The sequence below is a fragment of the Macaca fascicularis genome, chromosome 11 (genome assembly GCF_037993035.2).
Source record: "Macaca fascicularis isolate 582-1 chromosome 11, T2T-MFA8v1.1".
NCBI lineage: Eukaryota > Metazoa > Chordata > Mammalia > Primates > Cercopithecidae > Macaca > Macaca fascicularis.
In genome coordinates, this window is record NC_088385.1 from 64,524,655 (window position 1) to 64,541,623 (window position 16,969).

At 45.2% G+C, this 16,969-nt stretch overlaps 1 protein-coding gene across 9 annotated transcripts in view; it reads left to right on the forward strand.

Moving 5' to 3' along the window:
• Window positions 1–15,670, forward strand: part of OS9 (OS9 endoplasmic reticulum lectin) — a 28,516-nt gene extending 12,846 nt beyond the window's left edge. Inside the window, exons 6-15 of one of the 9 annotated variants that reach the window (XM_005571372.4) lie at window positions 9,883–10,093; window positions 10,204–10,308; window positions 10,522–10,622; window positions 10,803–10,854; window positions 11,963–12,051; window positions 12,245–12,523; window positions 13,093–13,282; window positions 14,196–14,360; window positions 14,503–14,615; window positions 14,896–15,670. In XM_005571372.4, coding sequence (XP_005571429.1) covers window positions 9,883–10,093; window positions 10,204–10,308; window positions 10,522–10,622; window positions 10,803–10,854; window positions 11,963–12,051; window positions 12,245–12,523; window positions 13,093–13,282; window positions 14,196–14,360; window positions 14,503–14,615; window positions 14,896–15,021 — 1,431 coding nt within the window. In that variant the 3' untranslated portion in view covers window positions 15,022–15,670. Of the gene's footprint in view, window positions 1–9,882; window positions 10,094–10,203; window positions 10,623–10,802; window positions 10,855–11,962; window positions 12,052–12,244; window positions 12,524–13,092; window positions 13,283–14,195; window positions 14,361–14,502; window positions 14,616–14,895 lie in introns of all 9 variants that reach the window. The other 8 variants (XM_015431125.3, XM_005571373.4, XM_005571374.4 and 5 more) reach the window with 8 other exon arrangements.
• Window positions 15,671–16,969: the final 1,299 nt, after the last annotated feature.

The following is a 16,969-nucleotide window of genomic DNA, read 5'->3' on the forward strand; positions in this document are numbered from 1 at the left end:
TTTATCAGGTATGTGAAGTTCCATTCTGTACCTAGACTGCTGGATATTTTCACCATGTACAGGTGTGTAATTTTAACACATGCCTATTCTGTGTCTATTGAGATAGTGATATGGTTTTTTTAATATTAAAAATGTTAAATTTATAGTTTTTTTTATTCTTTCATTTCTGGGATAATCCATGGTCATGAAGTATTTTTTATACATTGCTATATTCAATATCCTGATAGTATAATTGACTTTTATAACTATTTTCATAAGTGGATTGGTCTATAATTTTCTGTTCTTATACTTACTTTGTTTTTGTATAAAGTTACATTCACTTCATAAAATGTCTTGAGGAGCTTCCCTCTTTTTCTGCTCCGTGGAGCAGTTTGCTAAGATAGAGATTATTCTTCAAAGGTTAGGTAGGGTCGGGTGTGGTGGTTCATGCCTGTAATCCCAGCACTTTGGGAGGCCAAGGCAGGAAGATTGCTTGAGCCTAGGAGCCCAGCCTGAGCAACATAATGAGACTCCTGTCTCTCCAAAAAAAAGTTTTAAATTAGCGTGGTGTGGTGGTGTACACCTGTAGTCCCAGCTACTTGGGAGCCTGAAGCAGGAGGATTGCTTGAGTTGGAGAGGTTGAGGCTGTTAGGAGCTGTTACACCACTGGACTCCAGCCTGGGTGACAGAGCATGACTCTATCTCAAAAAAAAAAAAAAAAAAAAGGTTAGATAAAGTGAATCCTCCCCATCCCCGCAATATGCTACAAAACTGGTATATTGTGGGGATGGTTGTTGCTACTGATTTAATTTAATTTATTTAAAGATTGTAAGGCTTTTTAGGTTTGCTCCATCATGAAGCTTTAATAAAGTATAGTTTCATAGGCCATTATTCATTTGTCTAAATTTGCAAATGTATTAGCATAAAATTACAGGTTTTTTAATAAACTCTTTTTATAGATATATCCTCTTTTGCTTTCCTAATATTGACTTTGTCTTTTCTCTTTTTTCTTGATCTATGTTGCCAGAGGCTTGTCTACTTTATTAGTCCAATAATCACCTTTTGGTTTTGTTTATTCTTGTTGTCCATTTAGTATTTCACCAACATTGTATTAGTCCATTCTTACATTGTTATAAAGAAATACCTGTGACTGGGCAATTTACAAAGAAAAGAGGTTTGTCTCACAGTTGTGCTGGCCATACAGGAAGCATAGCAGCCTCTACTTCCGGGGAGGATTTAGGAAGCTTCAATCATCGTGAAAGGCAAATGGGGAGCCAGAGTCTCACATGGCGGGAGCAGGAGCAAAAGAGAGAGGGGGGACGTGCTACAACCAGATCTCTTGAGAACTCACTCACTATCACGAGATAGCACATAGTGCTTTATGTGCCACCATGCCTGGCTAATTTTTGTATTTTTAGTAGAGACGGGGTTTCTCCATGTTGATCAGGCTGGTCTCGAGCTCCTGACCTCAGGTGATCCACCTGCCTCGGCCTCCCAAAGTGCTGGGATTATAGGCGTGAGCCACTGTGCCCCGCCACACGTTCACTCTTTTATCTTTGTTATTTCCTTCCTTCTCCTTTCTTTGTGTTACTCTGATTTCTTTTTTTCTAACAACTTGAATTTTGTTTAACATTAAAAAATTCTGGCCAGGCATGGTAGCTCATGCCCTATAATCCTAGCATTTTGGGAGGCCAAGGTGGAAGGATCACTTGAGGCTAGGCGTTTGAGACCAGCCTAGGTAACACAATGAGACCCTGTCTCTGTGGAAAAAAAAAAAAAAAAAAACAAACCAGGTGTGGTGGTATGTGCTGTGGTCCCAGCTACTTGGGAGGCTGAGTTGGGAGGATCTCTTCAACCCAGGAGGTCAAGGCTACAGTGAGCTATGAACACGCCACTGCGCTCCAGCCTTGGTGACACAGCAAGACATCATCTCAAATTTTTTAAATAAAAAATTCTATATTAAATTTTCTGAATAGGCATCACATCCACATAACTCAACTATAGAAATGCTTAAAAGATATACAGAGAAAAGGATTAACACATCTTGTCCCTCATTAGCCTCTTTCCATCCTTAAAGAAAGGTAACCATTGTTAATTTATTTATATACTCTGAGATTTTTTTAAATGCACATATAAGCATATATCTTCGCACTCTTTCCAAATAAATATATATATCTAAAACCTTACTTGGGCCAGGTGTCGTGTGTCATGCCTGTAATCCTAGCACTTTGGGAAGTGGAGGCAGGAAGATCACTTTAGGCCAGTAGTTTGAGACCAGCCTGGCCAATGTAGTGAGATTCCATCTCTACAAAAAAATATTTAGTCAGGTGTGGTAGTGTGTGCCTGTGGTCCCAGCTGCTCAGGAGGCTGATAAGGGAGGATCTTTTCAGCCCAGGAGGTCAAGGTTGCAGTGAGCTGTTTTCATACCATTGCACTCCAGCCTGAGCAACAGAGTGATACTCTGCCTCAAAAAAAAAAAAAAAAAAGTCATCCTTATTCCTGTATATAGTTTCTGTTATTCTGTTATATAGCTGTATCATTGTTTATCTAAATAGTTCCCTGTTGATGGACATTTAGCTTGTTTTAAATCTTTTATTAACACACGAGTGCTGCAGTGAATAATCTTGTACTTATAGAATATATGTAAATTAAGTTCCTGGAAGTAAGTTTGTGTAATTTTGCTATGTACTGCCAAATTACTCTGCTTAGGTAAATTACTTTCCCTCTAACAATGTATGGGAATGCTGATTTCCCTATAGCCATGCCAACCCCGTATATTTTTAAACTTTTGGATTTTGGCCATCATCAGCTAGGCATCAGAGAAAGAATGATTTCTTAGTGTGGTTTTAATTTGCATTTCTCTTAAGAAAAAAATGTCTAATTTTACTCATTTAAGGGTTGTCTCTATTCCCTTCTTTACTCTTTTCTTTCAGCTATCCAAATTCTTTGCTCATTTTCCTAATGGCTTACTGGTCTTTTTCTTGTCAATTTATAAGAACTGTATACAGTAGAGATATTATCCTTTTGTCTGTGATATAAGTTGCAAATATTTTTACAGCTTCTTCAGCGAAATGCTTACCTCACTAATTTTCAATCTGTCTTCTCTCTTAATTATACACTTAAAGCTCTACATTTCACTCTGAGTACTATTTTGGTTGCATCCCTCAAATTTTAATATGTGATGTTTCCATTTTCATTATGGTTTCTACATGCTTCTGAACTTATTTAGAATTAGCTTAATATATTTCTAAACAAATGTGTTTTGCTTTGTTGTTTTTATATGATTGCTGTTGGTTTCTAATTTTATGCCATTGTGTCAATGATTCTTTTGGAGATTGTTGAGACTTTCTTTTTGATGAATTTTTAAAAATTGTATGTTTGGCCGGGCGCGGTGGCTCAAGCCTGTAATCCCAGCACTTTGGGAGGCCGAGACGGGCGGATCACGAGGTCAGGAGATCGAGACCATCCTGGCTAACACCGTGAAACCCCGTCTCTACTAAAAATACAAAAAACTAGCCGGGCGAGGTGGCGGGCGCCTGTAGTCCCAGCTACTCCGGAGGCTGAGGCAGGAGAATGGCCTAAACCCGGGAGGCGGAGCTTGCAGTGAGCTGAGATCCGGCCACTGCACTCCAGCCCGGGCTACAGAGCAAGACTCCGTCTCAAAAAAAAAAAAAAAAAAAAAATGTATGTTTGTGCTTGAAAGCATGTCTTTTCTCCATTTAAGCAGTTCAAGATGCTCATTGTATTGTTCAGATTTTCTACAACTTTATGTTGAGTTGACTCGTGATCATTGAAAGAACTCTGTTAATATTCCCACTGTGATGGTGGATTTGGCAATTTTGCTAATTTTTTATTTATATGTTTTAAGGCCATGTTTAATTTTGAAATTAAATAATTTATAGGTTTTCTAATGTTGAACCAACTTTGCATTCCTGAAATGGACTGAATGTGGTCATATATATTATCCTTGACTATCCTTTTTTTTTTTTTTTTTAATTATTATTATTTTTTTTGAGACAGAGTCTTACTCTGTCACCCAGGCTGGAGTGCAGTGGCATGATCTTAGCTCACTGAAACCTCCGTCTCCCAGGTTCAAGAGATTCTTGTGCGTCAGCCTCCCAAGTAGCTGGAATTACAGGTGTGCGCCACCATGCCCAGCTAATTTTTGTATTTTTAGTAGAGACGGCGTTTCACCATGTTGGCCAGGCTGGTCTCCAACTCCTGACCTCAATCTGCTTGCCTTGACCTCCTGAAGAGCTGGGATTACAGGCGTGAGCCACCCACACCTGGCTGAGGGTAGATTTTTAACTACTGATCCATTTTCTGAAGTAGTTTTAGGAATATTCAAAGTTTTCTATTTTTACTTTGGTTAGTTTAAGTTTTCTTTTCAGGAGTTTGTTCATTTCATCTGACTTTTAAGGTTTATTGGCATAAAGTTCATTATATTCTTCTATCTTTTTAATCTCTGTGGCATCTGTAATGAGGTTCCTCTTTTCATTCCTTATGGGTTATTTTTGCGTCACTCATTTGTTATTGGTCAGTTGCATCAGAGGTAAGTCAGTTTTATTAGTCTTTTCAAAGAACCAACTTTTGGCTCTGTTGAGCTTCTCTGTTGTATTTGTTTTCTATTAATTTCTACTCTAATCTTTCTTTTCCTCCCTTCTACTTTTCTAGGTTTATTTTGCTGTTTGTTCAACTTCTTGAAATGAATGCCTAGCTCATTCATTTTCAGCTTTTCCTCTTTTATATCTCATAAATTTGTCTCCAACTACCTATATATCTCTCACAAGTTTTTAATGGCTATTTTAAATTCCTTATATAATTATTAAATAGATAATACTTTCCCATGATACAAAATCCAGAAAATACTATTTAAAAGGTATGTAATGAAATATTTCCCGGCTGGGCACGGTGGCTTATGCCTGTAATCCCAGCACTTTAGGAGGCCGAGGCAGGTGGACCACCTGAGGTCAAGAGTTCAAGACCAGCCTGGCCAACATGGTGAAACCCCGTCTCTACCAAAAATACAAAAATTAGCGGGGTGTGGTGGGGCATGTCTGTAGTCCCAGCTACTCAGGAGGCTGAGGCAGGAGAATCGCTTGAACCCGGGAGGCAGAGGTTGCAGTGAGCCGAGCCAAAATCACGCCACTATGCTCCAGCCTGGGCGACAGAGCAAGACTCTGTCTCAAAAAAAAAAAAAAAAAGAAATATTTCCCTCCCTTACTTGTCTCTCATCTGCTTATTTCCCATTCTCTCCCCACCATCCCTTCTCCAGCTCCACAGGTTATCCCTGGTCTTATTTTTGCATGTATCCTTCCAGCCTTTTTTTGTATGATTACAAACAATTATGAATGGAGATTCTTATTTCCTTTCCTTTTTATTTATAAACAATATATAGTAAATTAAACACACTGTTCTATACCTTGCTTTTATTTCCCTTGACAATAAACCTTAGAGATCTTTCAATGGCAGTACATCTTTTTTTTTTTTTTCTTTTTTGAGACGGATTCTTGCTCTGTTGCCCAGGCTGGGGTGGAGTGGTGTGATCTCGGCTCCTTGCAACCTACGCCTCCTGGGTTCAAGGGATTCTCCTGCCTCAGCCTCCCGAGTAGCTGGGACTACAGGTATACACCACCACACCCAGCTAATTTTTGTATTTTTAGTAGAAACAGGGTTTCACCATGTTGGCCAGGATGGTCTCAGTCTCTTGACCTCATGATCCACCTGCCTTGGCTTCCCAAAGTATTGAGATTACAGGCATGAGCCACCACACCTGGCCCTTTTTAGTTTTTATAGCTGCATAAAGTTCCATTGTGTGTTCCATCATTTTGTCACCATTATTCTACTGGTTGAAATAGTTCCCCCCCTAATTCTTTTGTTATCACAAATGATTATTACATTGTACATATATGCATGTGTAAATATCTCTTATATATAATTGGGCTGGGCACAGTGGCTAATGCCAATAATCCCAGCACTTTGGGAGACTGAGGAGAGAAGATCACTTGAGCCCAGGAGTATGAGACCAGCTTGGGCAATACAGCAAGACCCTGCATCTATAAAAAAAGAAAAGAAAGTAAGCAAAAAAAAAGCATAATTGCCAGTTGCAAGTTATGGATATTTAAAGATTGTCTTTTTTGAAACCTTTTATTACAGAAACTTAAAAACATATATAAACTCCCTACAAAGGTGTATCTGTGGTTCCCTGTCTTTGGACACATAGGATGGTATTCCTGTTCTCTATTTCATTTATTTTTGTTCTATTTTTTCCCTCTGCTGGCTCTTGGTTTAGTGTGTTCTTCTTTTTCTAGTTTCTTAAGGTAGAAGGGTAGGTTATGGAGTCAAGATTTTGTTTTTAAAAAATTGATGCTTATAGCTATGAATTTCCCTCTAAGCACTACTTCAGCTGCATCCTGTAAGTTTGGATATGTCGTGTCTTCAGTTTCATTCATTTTTGAGGTATTTTATAGTTTTCTTTTGATTTTTTTCCTTTAACTCATTGGTTACTTATGAGATTATTGTTTAATTTCTACATATTTCTGAACTTCCAAATTTTTTTCCTTATTCATTTCTAATTTTATTCCATTGTGGTCAGAGAACACACTTTGTATGACTTAAATTCTTAATTCTTTGAACGTATTTATTAATGTAATGGCTACTTTTAAGTCTTTGTGAGATCCAACATCTGGGCCCTCTCATGGGCGGTTTCTGTTGCCTGCATATTTTTCCTATATATGTTTCATACTTTACTGTTTCTGCATGTTTTGTAATTGTTGAAAACCATTTTAGATAGTATGTTGCAGTAACTCCAGATAGAAATTCTTGCCCTCCACCCCATGGCTTTTGTTTGTTCAGTGACTTGGCTGAACTACTTGAGTGGAGTCTCTTTCCCTCACAACATGAAGCCTCTAGTGTCTTCTCAGAGGGCAATCTTGGCCCTGCACACAGCCACACTAGATGACAGTGGTTTCAACAGGCTCTTTCTGACTGTTTCTTTCATGAATTTGTTAAGCCATCTGCCTCTGCTGGTATCACCCCCAGCTGTTAGGCTCCACTCATTGCCAACTAATTGCTTTATTGTTTTCGACATGTGGGGCATAAGTTGTTCCATAGTTTAGTCCAGTTAATTGTGGGCCCCTTTGTCAGGCTAGTTTTTGAGGGCAATATGTAGGTTTGTTATGACTCCAGGACGGCTCTCAGTTGCCCTTTCCCTGGTTCTCTCTGTTAAACTAGCTGTCCCAAAGTTTAGCCTGTTGCTATCACGGAACAATCAGCCTCCTTTTAATTGCCTCCTGCCAAAATCTCTACATTTTTGAAGTGCCTGTAAGCTTGAATTTCCCCATACTCTGTTTCATATTAAGTCAGGTCCTTTGGAGAATGTTAGAGCTGTGTGATCTTATGGACTGCCTCTCCTGCTGGGCAAAATCTCCCAGGCCCTGCTCTGGAGTTGGGGTCAGGAACAATGGCTTGCTTCCCTTGGAAGGACATTCCTGTTTTATGAGCAGGGAGCTAGGCAGGGATGACAGCCTCTACTCTCTAAGTTTGCATCTCCTTTTGTGAACCCTCCACTCTCTGAGCAAGCTTCAGTGAGGGCAATCAGGGCCCTGATACTCTTGTCCCACTGCACTTGAAGTAAAGCCTCTGCCCTGTGGGTGGGGCTGGGTGGAGGAAGGGAGCCCTTGATCTTTTTTAGGAATTTAGTTGCTGTACCTTGGAGCTCGTGGCCCTCCTGGTAAAACACCATATACCATATCTCATGACTGGATATTAAGAGAATAGGAAGTCCCTCCCCCCTTCCACCACCCCACCCCACCTTTTTTTTAAACTACACTCACCTGCTGGAGTGGAGCTTTTGTCAAACTGAGCTATTGGGTGGGGTTGTAGTAACTCCAGATAGAAATTCCTGCCCTCCACCCCATGGCTTTTGTGGAGGGAGCAGGTCATGGCTCAAGTGCTGCAAATTCTCACTATTCAAGATTTAGTAGCTGGGCATGGTGGCTAACACCTGTAATTCCAGCACTTTGGGTGGGAGGATTGCTTGAGCCCAGGAGTTTGAGAAAGCCTGGACAACACAGTGGGACCCTGTCTCTACAAAAAATTTTTAAAAATTAGTTGGATATGGTGGCACACACCTGTAGTCCTACCTTGGGAGGTTGAAGTGGGAAGATTGCTTGAACCTAGGAGGTTGAGGATTCAGTGAGCTGTGATCGTGCCACTGCACTCCAGCCTGGGTGGCACAGTGAGACCCTGTCTGAAAAAGAAAAAAGATTTAGTAGATTTTCTTGAGTAAACATTTCCTCATTTGTTATATGTCCTTAGGAAAATTTCCAAAGAGTTTAAATGCTGTGTGTTTTTTTGTTTGTTTGTATTGAGACAGAGTTTTGCTCTTGTTGCCCAGGCTGGAGTGCAATGGCACGATCTCAGCTCACCACAACCTCCGCCTCCCAGGTTCAAGTGGTTCTCCTGCCTCAGCCTCCCAAGTAGCTGGGATTACAGGCATGTGCCACGAGGCCGGCTAATTTTGTATTTTTAGTAGAGATGGGGTTTCTCCACGTTGGTCAGGCTGGTCTCAAATTCCTCACCTCAGGTGATCTGCCTGCCTCGGCCTCCCAAAGTGCTGGGATTACAGGTGTGAGCCACTGCTCCTGGCCATGCTTTGTGTTTTTAAATTTTCATCAGTTATGGAGTTTCCCTGTGGAGTGTGCGAAGTCCCTCATGCTGCCATTTCAGAAGTAGGACCTCTCCCACTTTTTGTTTGTTTTTGAGACAAGGTCTTGCTTTCCACACAGGTTGGAGTGCAGTGGCATGATCTTGGCTTACTGTAACTTTGATCTTCTTAACGGAAGATCCCTTAAGTCTCAGTCTCCCAAATAACTGAGACTACAGGTGCACACCACCACACATGGCTAATTTTTAAAAATTTTTTGTGGAGATAAGTCTCACTATGTTGCCAAGGCTGGTCTTGAATTTTTGGCATCAAGCCATCCTCCTGCCTTGGCCTCCCAAAGTGTTGGGATTACAGTTGTGAACCACCAGGCTGTCTTTTAATAGTTATTTTAGAAATTAGAATATTGCATGCTTAATTTATCAAAGGCCAATCAATATCTTTACCCTCTTTCTGAATGATATAAGAATCTTAGAATTGTTTGAAGTTTTTAACCATATACACATATATGAAAAATACATATTTATACACAAATATATATACACTTTAAAAAATAATACAGGCCAGGCCTCATGGCTCATGTCTGTAATCCCAGCACTTTGGGAGGCTAAGGCGGGTGGATCACCTGAGGTCAGGAGTTCAAGACCAGCTGGGCCAACACAGTGAAACCCCATCTCTACAAAAATACAAAAATTAGCCAGGCATAATGGCAGGTGCCTGTAATCCCAGCTACTTGAGAGACTGAGGCTGGAGAATCGCTTGAATCCAGGAGGCGGAGGTTGCAGTGAGCCGAGATCATGCCATTGCACTCCAGCCTGGGTGACAGAGCGAGAATCCATCTCAATAATAATAATAATAATACATATATAAAGCAAATATAAGTATATATATATATACACACACAATATTTGTACAAAATAAGAATATGAAACACAAATTGGTTACCTACAGTTAAACTGCCTGAGTTCAGTTCCTGTTTTTACCACTTAAAAGCTGGTCAACCTGAACAAGTGCCTTAACTGCATCACACCTGTTTCTTGAGGCACGAAGTTGAGATACCAATACCCCTTCACTGGGTCTTTGTGATAATTAAGTGAGCAAATTTATGTAAAGTGCCATATGCACAGTGTATGCACAATGCTTGACAGATAATCAGTGCTTAGTAAAGACACCTGCTCTAAGAACTAAAGCAAGTTATTGTTGGTGATTAAGTGTATTCACCCTTTCTGTCCTGGCAGTTCCTCTGTGACGAGGGTGCAGGTATTTCTGGGGACTACATCGATCGCGTGGACGAGCCCTTGTCCTGCTCTTATGTGCTGACCATTCGCACTCCTCGGCTCTGCCCCCACCCTCTCCTCCGGCCCCCACCCAGTGCTGCACCCCAGGCCATCCTCTGTCACCCTTCCCTGCAGCCTGAGGAGTACATGGCCTACGTTCAGAGGCAAGCAGGTGAGTAATTAGAGAAGGAGGAGAAGATACGGGGGTAGGGGGCGGCAAAAGATCAAGTATTGAATAGCCAGAGGAATGCGTTCCTGGCCTGCTTGCATGCTGTTTCTCAGTAGACTCAAAGCAGTATGGAGATAAAATCATAGAGGAGCTGCAAGATTTGGGCCCCCAAGTGTGGAGTGAGACCAAGTCTGGGGTGGCACCCCAAAAAATGGCAGGTAGGACCTTGTTTCACCTGTTCCATGAAACTCGCTTCCATTTTTTCCCTTCCCCTGATCTTACTGTCCTGACTGACTGGTGGGGTGGAGTGGGAGAGTACCATGGGCCCTCATCCCTTGGTGATAGAGGAGGGGAAGGGACCCCATCCTATTTGCTCCTTTCTGTCTCACCCCTCCTGTCAGATCAATGTCTCCCTGTTCTCTGTACCCTAGGTGCGAGCCCGACCAAGGATGACAGTAAGGACTCAGATTTCTGGAAGATGCTTAATGAACCAGAGGACCAGGCCCCAGGAGGGGAGGAGATGCAGGCTGAGGTGAGACCAGCTGCCTCAGAGGAGCGGGATGGGAATGGGGAGGGTCACTGTAGCTGAGGTCATTGTGAGGTGACCTACATCTACCTAGGGATGCAAGGATATCCCCAGAACCTTTGCCTTCATAGTATGGAGGGCATGAACAGGCTTTCATACTTGACTCTTTCCTTTTCTCCTTGTCAGGAGCAGGACCCAAGCCCTGAGGCAACAGATTCAGCTCCAGGTGCTCCCAATGGTGAGTGAACCTTCCATGTCTCCTTTACCATATATATTTTAGGATTGGCAGGGATAGAGATGGAAGGGAGAGCTAAGCACTGGGAGGGAGATTGAGTAGCCAGGCCAGCAGCAAATTCATTTTTACAGGAGTTAATACTCTTTGTAGACAGCACTGCTATTTTAGCAAGGTGGCAGAACACAGTAGCTCCACCACTTGGTGACTTTGTAATTCACTTAACCTCAATTTTCTTACCCATAAAATGAGGGTAATAACCCCTACCCTAGAGAGTTGCACGGGATTAAATGAGAATGCATCCATAATTCATAGTAGAAGGCCTGGAACTGAATAAACTAAATGGTTAATATTTGTGGAAAGAGGAGAAGGGTTCCAGGGAAGATAAGTCCTTAGCCCCAGGATCTCCTCTGTAGTCCTAAAAGCTGGAGTGACTGCCAGAAAGGCCTCAGAAGTGCATGGAAGAGTGGGGACTTAGCAGCTTGTTGGCATCCATCTCTCCTACCGGAGTGTCCACCTTAGAACAGTGCTCTCTGCAGACGAATGTTTGCCCTTGTCTCACTATTTAACAGGTAAACCCTAGAGGCAGGGACCGTGTCCTTCCTTGATCTCTCATTACCTGTCCTTAGGAATCCAAAGAGCACTTAGGAGTGCAGTAGCGCACACCTGTAATCGTAGTTACTTGGAAGGCTGATGCAGAAAGATTGCTTGAGCCCAAGAATTCAAGATCAGCTTGGGCAACATAGTAACACTCCATGTTGAAAAAGAGCCGGGTGCGATGGCTCATGCCTGTAATCCCAGCACTTTGGGAGGCTGAGGCAGGTGGATCACCTGAGGTCAAGAGTTTGAGACAAACCTGGCCAACATAGTGAAACCCCATCTCCACTAAAAATACAAAAATTAGCTGGGCGTGGTGGCAGGCGCCTGTAATCCCAGCTACTTGGGAGGCTGAGGCAGGAGAATCGCTTGAACCCGGGTGGCAGAGGTTGCAGCGAGCAGAGATTGCACCACTGCACTCTAGCTTGGGTGACAGTGCAAGACTCCGTCTCAAAAAAAAAAAAAAAAAATTTAAACACAACAGAACTGGTTCATGATTATTACTCTTTCATCTCAGATTTTCAGAACAACGTGCAGGTCAAAGTCATTCGAAGCCCTGCAGATTTGATTCGATTCATAGAGGAGCTGAAAGGTGGAACAAAAAAGGTATAGGCCATGCTCAGGGAATGGGTAGAACCCACCTCCCAACTGCGAGCATTTGAAAACCTACGCTGACCTGGGACTCAACTCCTGGGTCCCCCAGTACCACACACCTGCTACTATTTGTCTGCCCCCCACCATGTGTCTCTGTTGAAACTCCAACTGTCTACCTCTTTCTCCCCACTCCCTACCCACCCAGGGGAAGCCAAATATAGGCCAAGAGCAGCCTGTGGATGATGCTGCAGAAGTCCCTCAGAGGGAACCAGAGGAGAAGGAAAGGGGTGATCCAGAACGGCAGAGAGAAATGGAAGAAGAGGAGGACGAGGATGAGGATGAGGATGAAGATGAGGATGAACAGCAGTTACTGGGAGAATTTGAGAAGGAACTGGAAGGGATCCTGCTTCCGTCAGACCGAGACCGGCTCCGTTCGGAGGTGAAGGCTGGCATGGAGCGGGAACTGGAGAACATCATCCAGGAGGCAAGCCCAGCTCCTCCTCCTGTAATTCCACAGCCGCCTGGTCCCGTGAAGCAGGACAGGCTGAGGGACTAAAAGAAACAGAGAGCACAGCACAGGGCAAGGACGGGGCACTTGGAAATGATAGCTGTTTCCCTAATTAATCGGGGCTATTGGGGAAGGGGGACCAGAGAGAGGCACAAGACTTAAATATCAGACTCTCTGGCCAGGCACAGTGGCTCACGCTGTAATCCCAGCACTTTGGGAGGCCGAGGCGAGCAGATCACCTGAGGTCAGGAGTTCAAGACCAGCCTGGCCAACATGGTGAAACCCTTTCTACTAAAAATGCAAAAAACTTAGCCAGGCATGGCAATGGGCACCTGTAATCCCAGCTCCTTGGAAGGCTGAGGCAAGAGAATCTCTTGAACCCGGGAGGCGGAGGTTGCAGTGAGCCGAGATGGCACCACTGTACTCCAGCCTGGGTGATGAGCAAAACTCCATTTCAAAATATCAGACTCTCCTACACAGCCCAGCCCGCTGGCTGCCTCCACGCCCCAGACCCTTGACTCACTCTCTTCTCTTGGGTATTCCAGACCGAGAAGGAGCTGGACCCAGATGGACTGAAGAAGGAGTCAGAGCGGGATCGGGCAATGCTGGCTCTGACATCCACTCTCAACAAACTCATCAAAAGACTGGAGGAAAAACAGAGTCCAGAGCTGGTGAAGAAGCACAAGAAAAAGAGGGTTGTCCCCAAAAAACCTCCTCCATCACCCCAACCTACAGGTGAGAGCAGTCAGACAAGAAGGAGTAGCCCAGTCCATTGTTTTCATCCCTCAGCTGGTCCTATTCCCAGAGGGGACCCTGTTCCTTCCCTTCTGAGGGTGCTTATTCTCTCCCCGCTTTCTGGAACACTGTCCTCACTTGCACCTGCTTCCCATCACCATCATCCCTTTGCGTGCTTACCTCCTATTCATCCCTCTGGGAAGCAGCTTTTAGAGCATGTCTGCCTGTTTTCTGGTTTGCTCCTGTACACCCAGTACCTAGCACTCTGCCTGGCACACAATGGATGATCAGTAGGTAGTAATTGAATGCTTGCGAGTCTATATGTGAAAACCACACATCTATGAAGGATGCAACCTGTCAACATTTAGGACTTTGCACCAAGAGAGTCCCCAGCTGTCAGGGCACGAATAGGAGAGCCCAGCCGCACATGAGCCAATAGCCTGGATAGACTTTAAATTATGTCTTCTTCTTGCATCCCCTTGTGTCCATTTCATAGGGTCCTATGGGTGTGGACATCAGATGTTCCAAATGAAATGTTCCAGTTTCAAACCCTCCATCCCATTCTCCCTATAAACATTGAAATGTCTTTAAAGTCCTAACATATGGAGGAGGAGACCACACTTTTCCAACCTGCTTCTTCAGACAAAACTTTGTTGGTGCAGGTGGCCTGCTTTTGGCTTCAGAAAACATTTGTTTTCCTATAGGTGATGGGCAGAATTATTGGGTAGGGTGGGAAGACGGAAGGCAGCAATTGGTGGAGGGAGCTCTATAGGCTGAATTGGGAGTGGGGGCACACATTTTTTTGAGCCCTGGCTCATACACATGTTGAGATGGAATAGCTGCCAAAGCTGCCACCCCTAACCCTGGAGTCATGCCTCTGCTTTGTGTTTCCCTGTGTGTCTCCCCCTCTAAGAGGAGGATCCTGAGCACAGAGTCCGGGTCCGGGTCACCAAGCTCCGTCTCGGAGGCCCTAATCAGGATCTGACTGTCCTCGAGATGAAACGGGAAAACCCACAGCTGAAACAAATCGAGGGGCTGGTGAAGGAGCTGCTGGAGAGGGAGGGACTCACAGCTGCAGGTGGGCCCTGGAGGGCGGCTGGACCCAGCACTGTCGGAAGGGCAAGCTGCCGGAAGTGGAGGGGCTGGGACCAGTGGGGCAGGGGGCCTGCCCTGAGGCTCCCAGCCATCCTCTCCTCTCACTGCATACTGCTCCTTTCCAGGGAAAATTGAGATCAAAATTGTCCGCCCATGGGCTGAAGGAACTGAAGAGGGTGCACGTTGGTTGACTGATGAGGACACAAGAAACCTCAAGGAGATCTTCTTCAATATCTTGGTGAGAGGCTTCTACCCCCAAGTCCTGGCCCCCAGGCCTCCTGTCCCCAGCCCACCTGGAGTGGAGGTGTGGGCCTGCCCCAGCCATGCCGTTGCTGAGCTTCCGTTTCCTGATCTGTAAGACAAGGCTAGGGTTCCAGTGATTCAGAGTGCTGCCATGCAGGAAGAGCCTCTCAGGACATGGGTGTCCTCATTCCCTGCCTTCCCCCAGCTGCCTGGCCCAGGACTTCCTTGGGCTCAACAGCGAGTAGCTCCAGCCCACCTCTACCCTCTCCCACCAGGTGCCGGGAGCTGAAGAGGCCCAGAAGGAACGCCAGCGGCAGAAAGAGCTGGAGAGCAATTACCGCCGGGTGTGGGGCTCTCAAGGTGGGGAGGGCACAGGGGACCTGGACGAATTTGACTTCTGAGACCAACACTGCACTTGACCCTTCATAGAATCCAGAGTCTTCCTGGACTGGCCTGCCTCCTCCCCACCTCCCCACCCTGGGACCCCTGAGGGCCAAACAGCAGAGTGGAGCTGAGCTGTGGACCTCTCGGGCAATTCTGTGGGTGTGGGGGCCCTGGGTGAATGCTGCCACCCCAGCTGGCAGCCACCTTGAGAGCTCACCCGGCCTGTGATGTTTGCTCTCCTGAGCTTTCGCTCAATCCTCTTCCTCTTCCTCTGTGGCTTTTCTTGTTATTGTACTCTAATGATAGGATATTCCCTGCTCCCTACCTGGAGATTCGGTAGGATCTTCTGAGTGGAGGTGTGTAGAGAGAGCAAGGAGGGCAGGACACTTAGCAGGCACTGAGCAAGCAGGCCTCCACCTGCCCTTAGTGCTGTTTGGAGTTGCTTTACCCCCTTCTCTTGAATTGCCTTGAGATGTCCTTCTCCCTTTCCCTGCCCACCCTGTCCCCTACAATTTGTGCTTCTGAGTTGAGGAGCCTTCACCTCTGTTGCTGAGGAAATGGGAGAATGCTGCCCATCACCTCCAGCACAATCCCAGTGAAAAAGCTGTGAAGCATCCACCATGTTCTTGAACAATCAGGTTTCTAAATAAAGAACTGGACCATCAATCTGTCAACCTTTTTTGTGGGGTGGGGGTTCCAGCAGGGAGGAGGCTCAGTGTTCTTTTCAGATCATGCTCTGATCCTGTTCTTTGCTCCCCACTCCCCAGGTACTATAAACGGGGGCTGGGGTATGCAGGAAGAGACCAGAGTGGCTAAATGAAGCCTGGCCTGGCAAGGATTGAAAGAAACACTTGCAGTACCGTCATCTTCTTTTTCTCATCTGTCTGTTTCTGTTCCTTCCCTTCTCTTGCACCAAGTCTTTCCCTATCATTTCCCCCTTTATACCCTGAAAGCCAAAATGCACACCATGGAGTTCCCCACAGCGGGGATCTTCCTTCTGCTGCGGTCTCGCCCACAGCATGCTCCAGATTCCATTTGTCACCCACACCCCTACCCACCTGTCCTTTCAACATTTCCCAAAAAGACCTCCACCTCTGGGCATGCCCAGAGAGAGGGCTGCTGCCCACACATGCCAGTTTCTTAGTGTGCCAAGGGTATGTGGGCCTGGTGTCTCCCTTTCTTCTTCACTACCAAGTGCAAGCATGGGTCCCCCAACATGCCTCCTCCCAGTGTGGAGGACTCTTGATTTTTTTTTTCTTTCTTTTATTGAGACAAGAGTCTCGCTCTGTTGCCCAGGCCGGAGTGCAGTGACCCGATCTCAGCTCACTGCAACCTCTGCCTCCCAGGTTCAAGCAGTTCTGCCTCAGCCTCCCAGTGACTGGGATTAAAGGCATGCACCACCATGCTCTGCTAATTTTGCTCTGAGGTGAACGGCCTTTCTGCTGAAGGCTCCCCCCGGGCTCACAGGAAAGAAAAGGGATAGAGGAGCCAGGCACGGTGGCTCACCCCTGTAGTCCTAGTACTTTGGGAGGCTGAGGCGGGAGGATCACTTGAGGCCAGGTGTTAGAGACCAGCCTGGCCAACATGGTGAAACCCTGTCTCTAATAAAAATACAAAAAATTAACTGAGTGTGGTGGCGGGTGCCTATAATCCCAGCTACACGGGAGGCTGAGGCAGGAGAATCGCTTGAACCCTGGAGGCGGAGGTTGCGGTGAGCTGAGATCACGCCACTGCACTCCAACCTGGGCGACACTGTGAGACTGTCTCAAAAAAAAAAAAAAAAAAAGGATAGAGGGCCGGGAACTCCCACATGTCTGTAAATGGAGAGTGAAGGATTCAACTGTTGAAGGAAGCTCTTGCTGAATGTGGACTAGTGCTTACTGTGCATGCTATGCTTACGTTGTTTTGTTTTGAAGTGTAAATTGGCAGACTTAGAAAACCCTGCTTCCCCTGGTCCATCTGTGC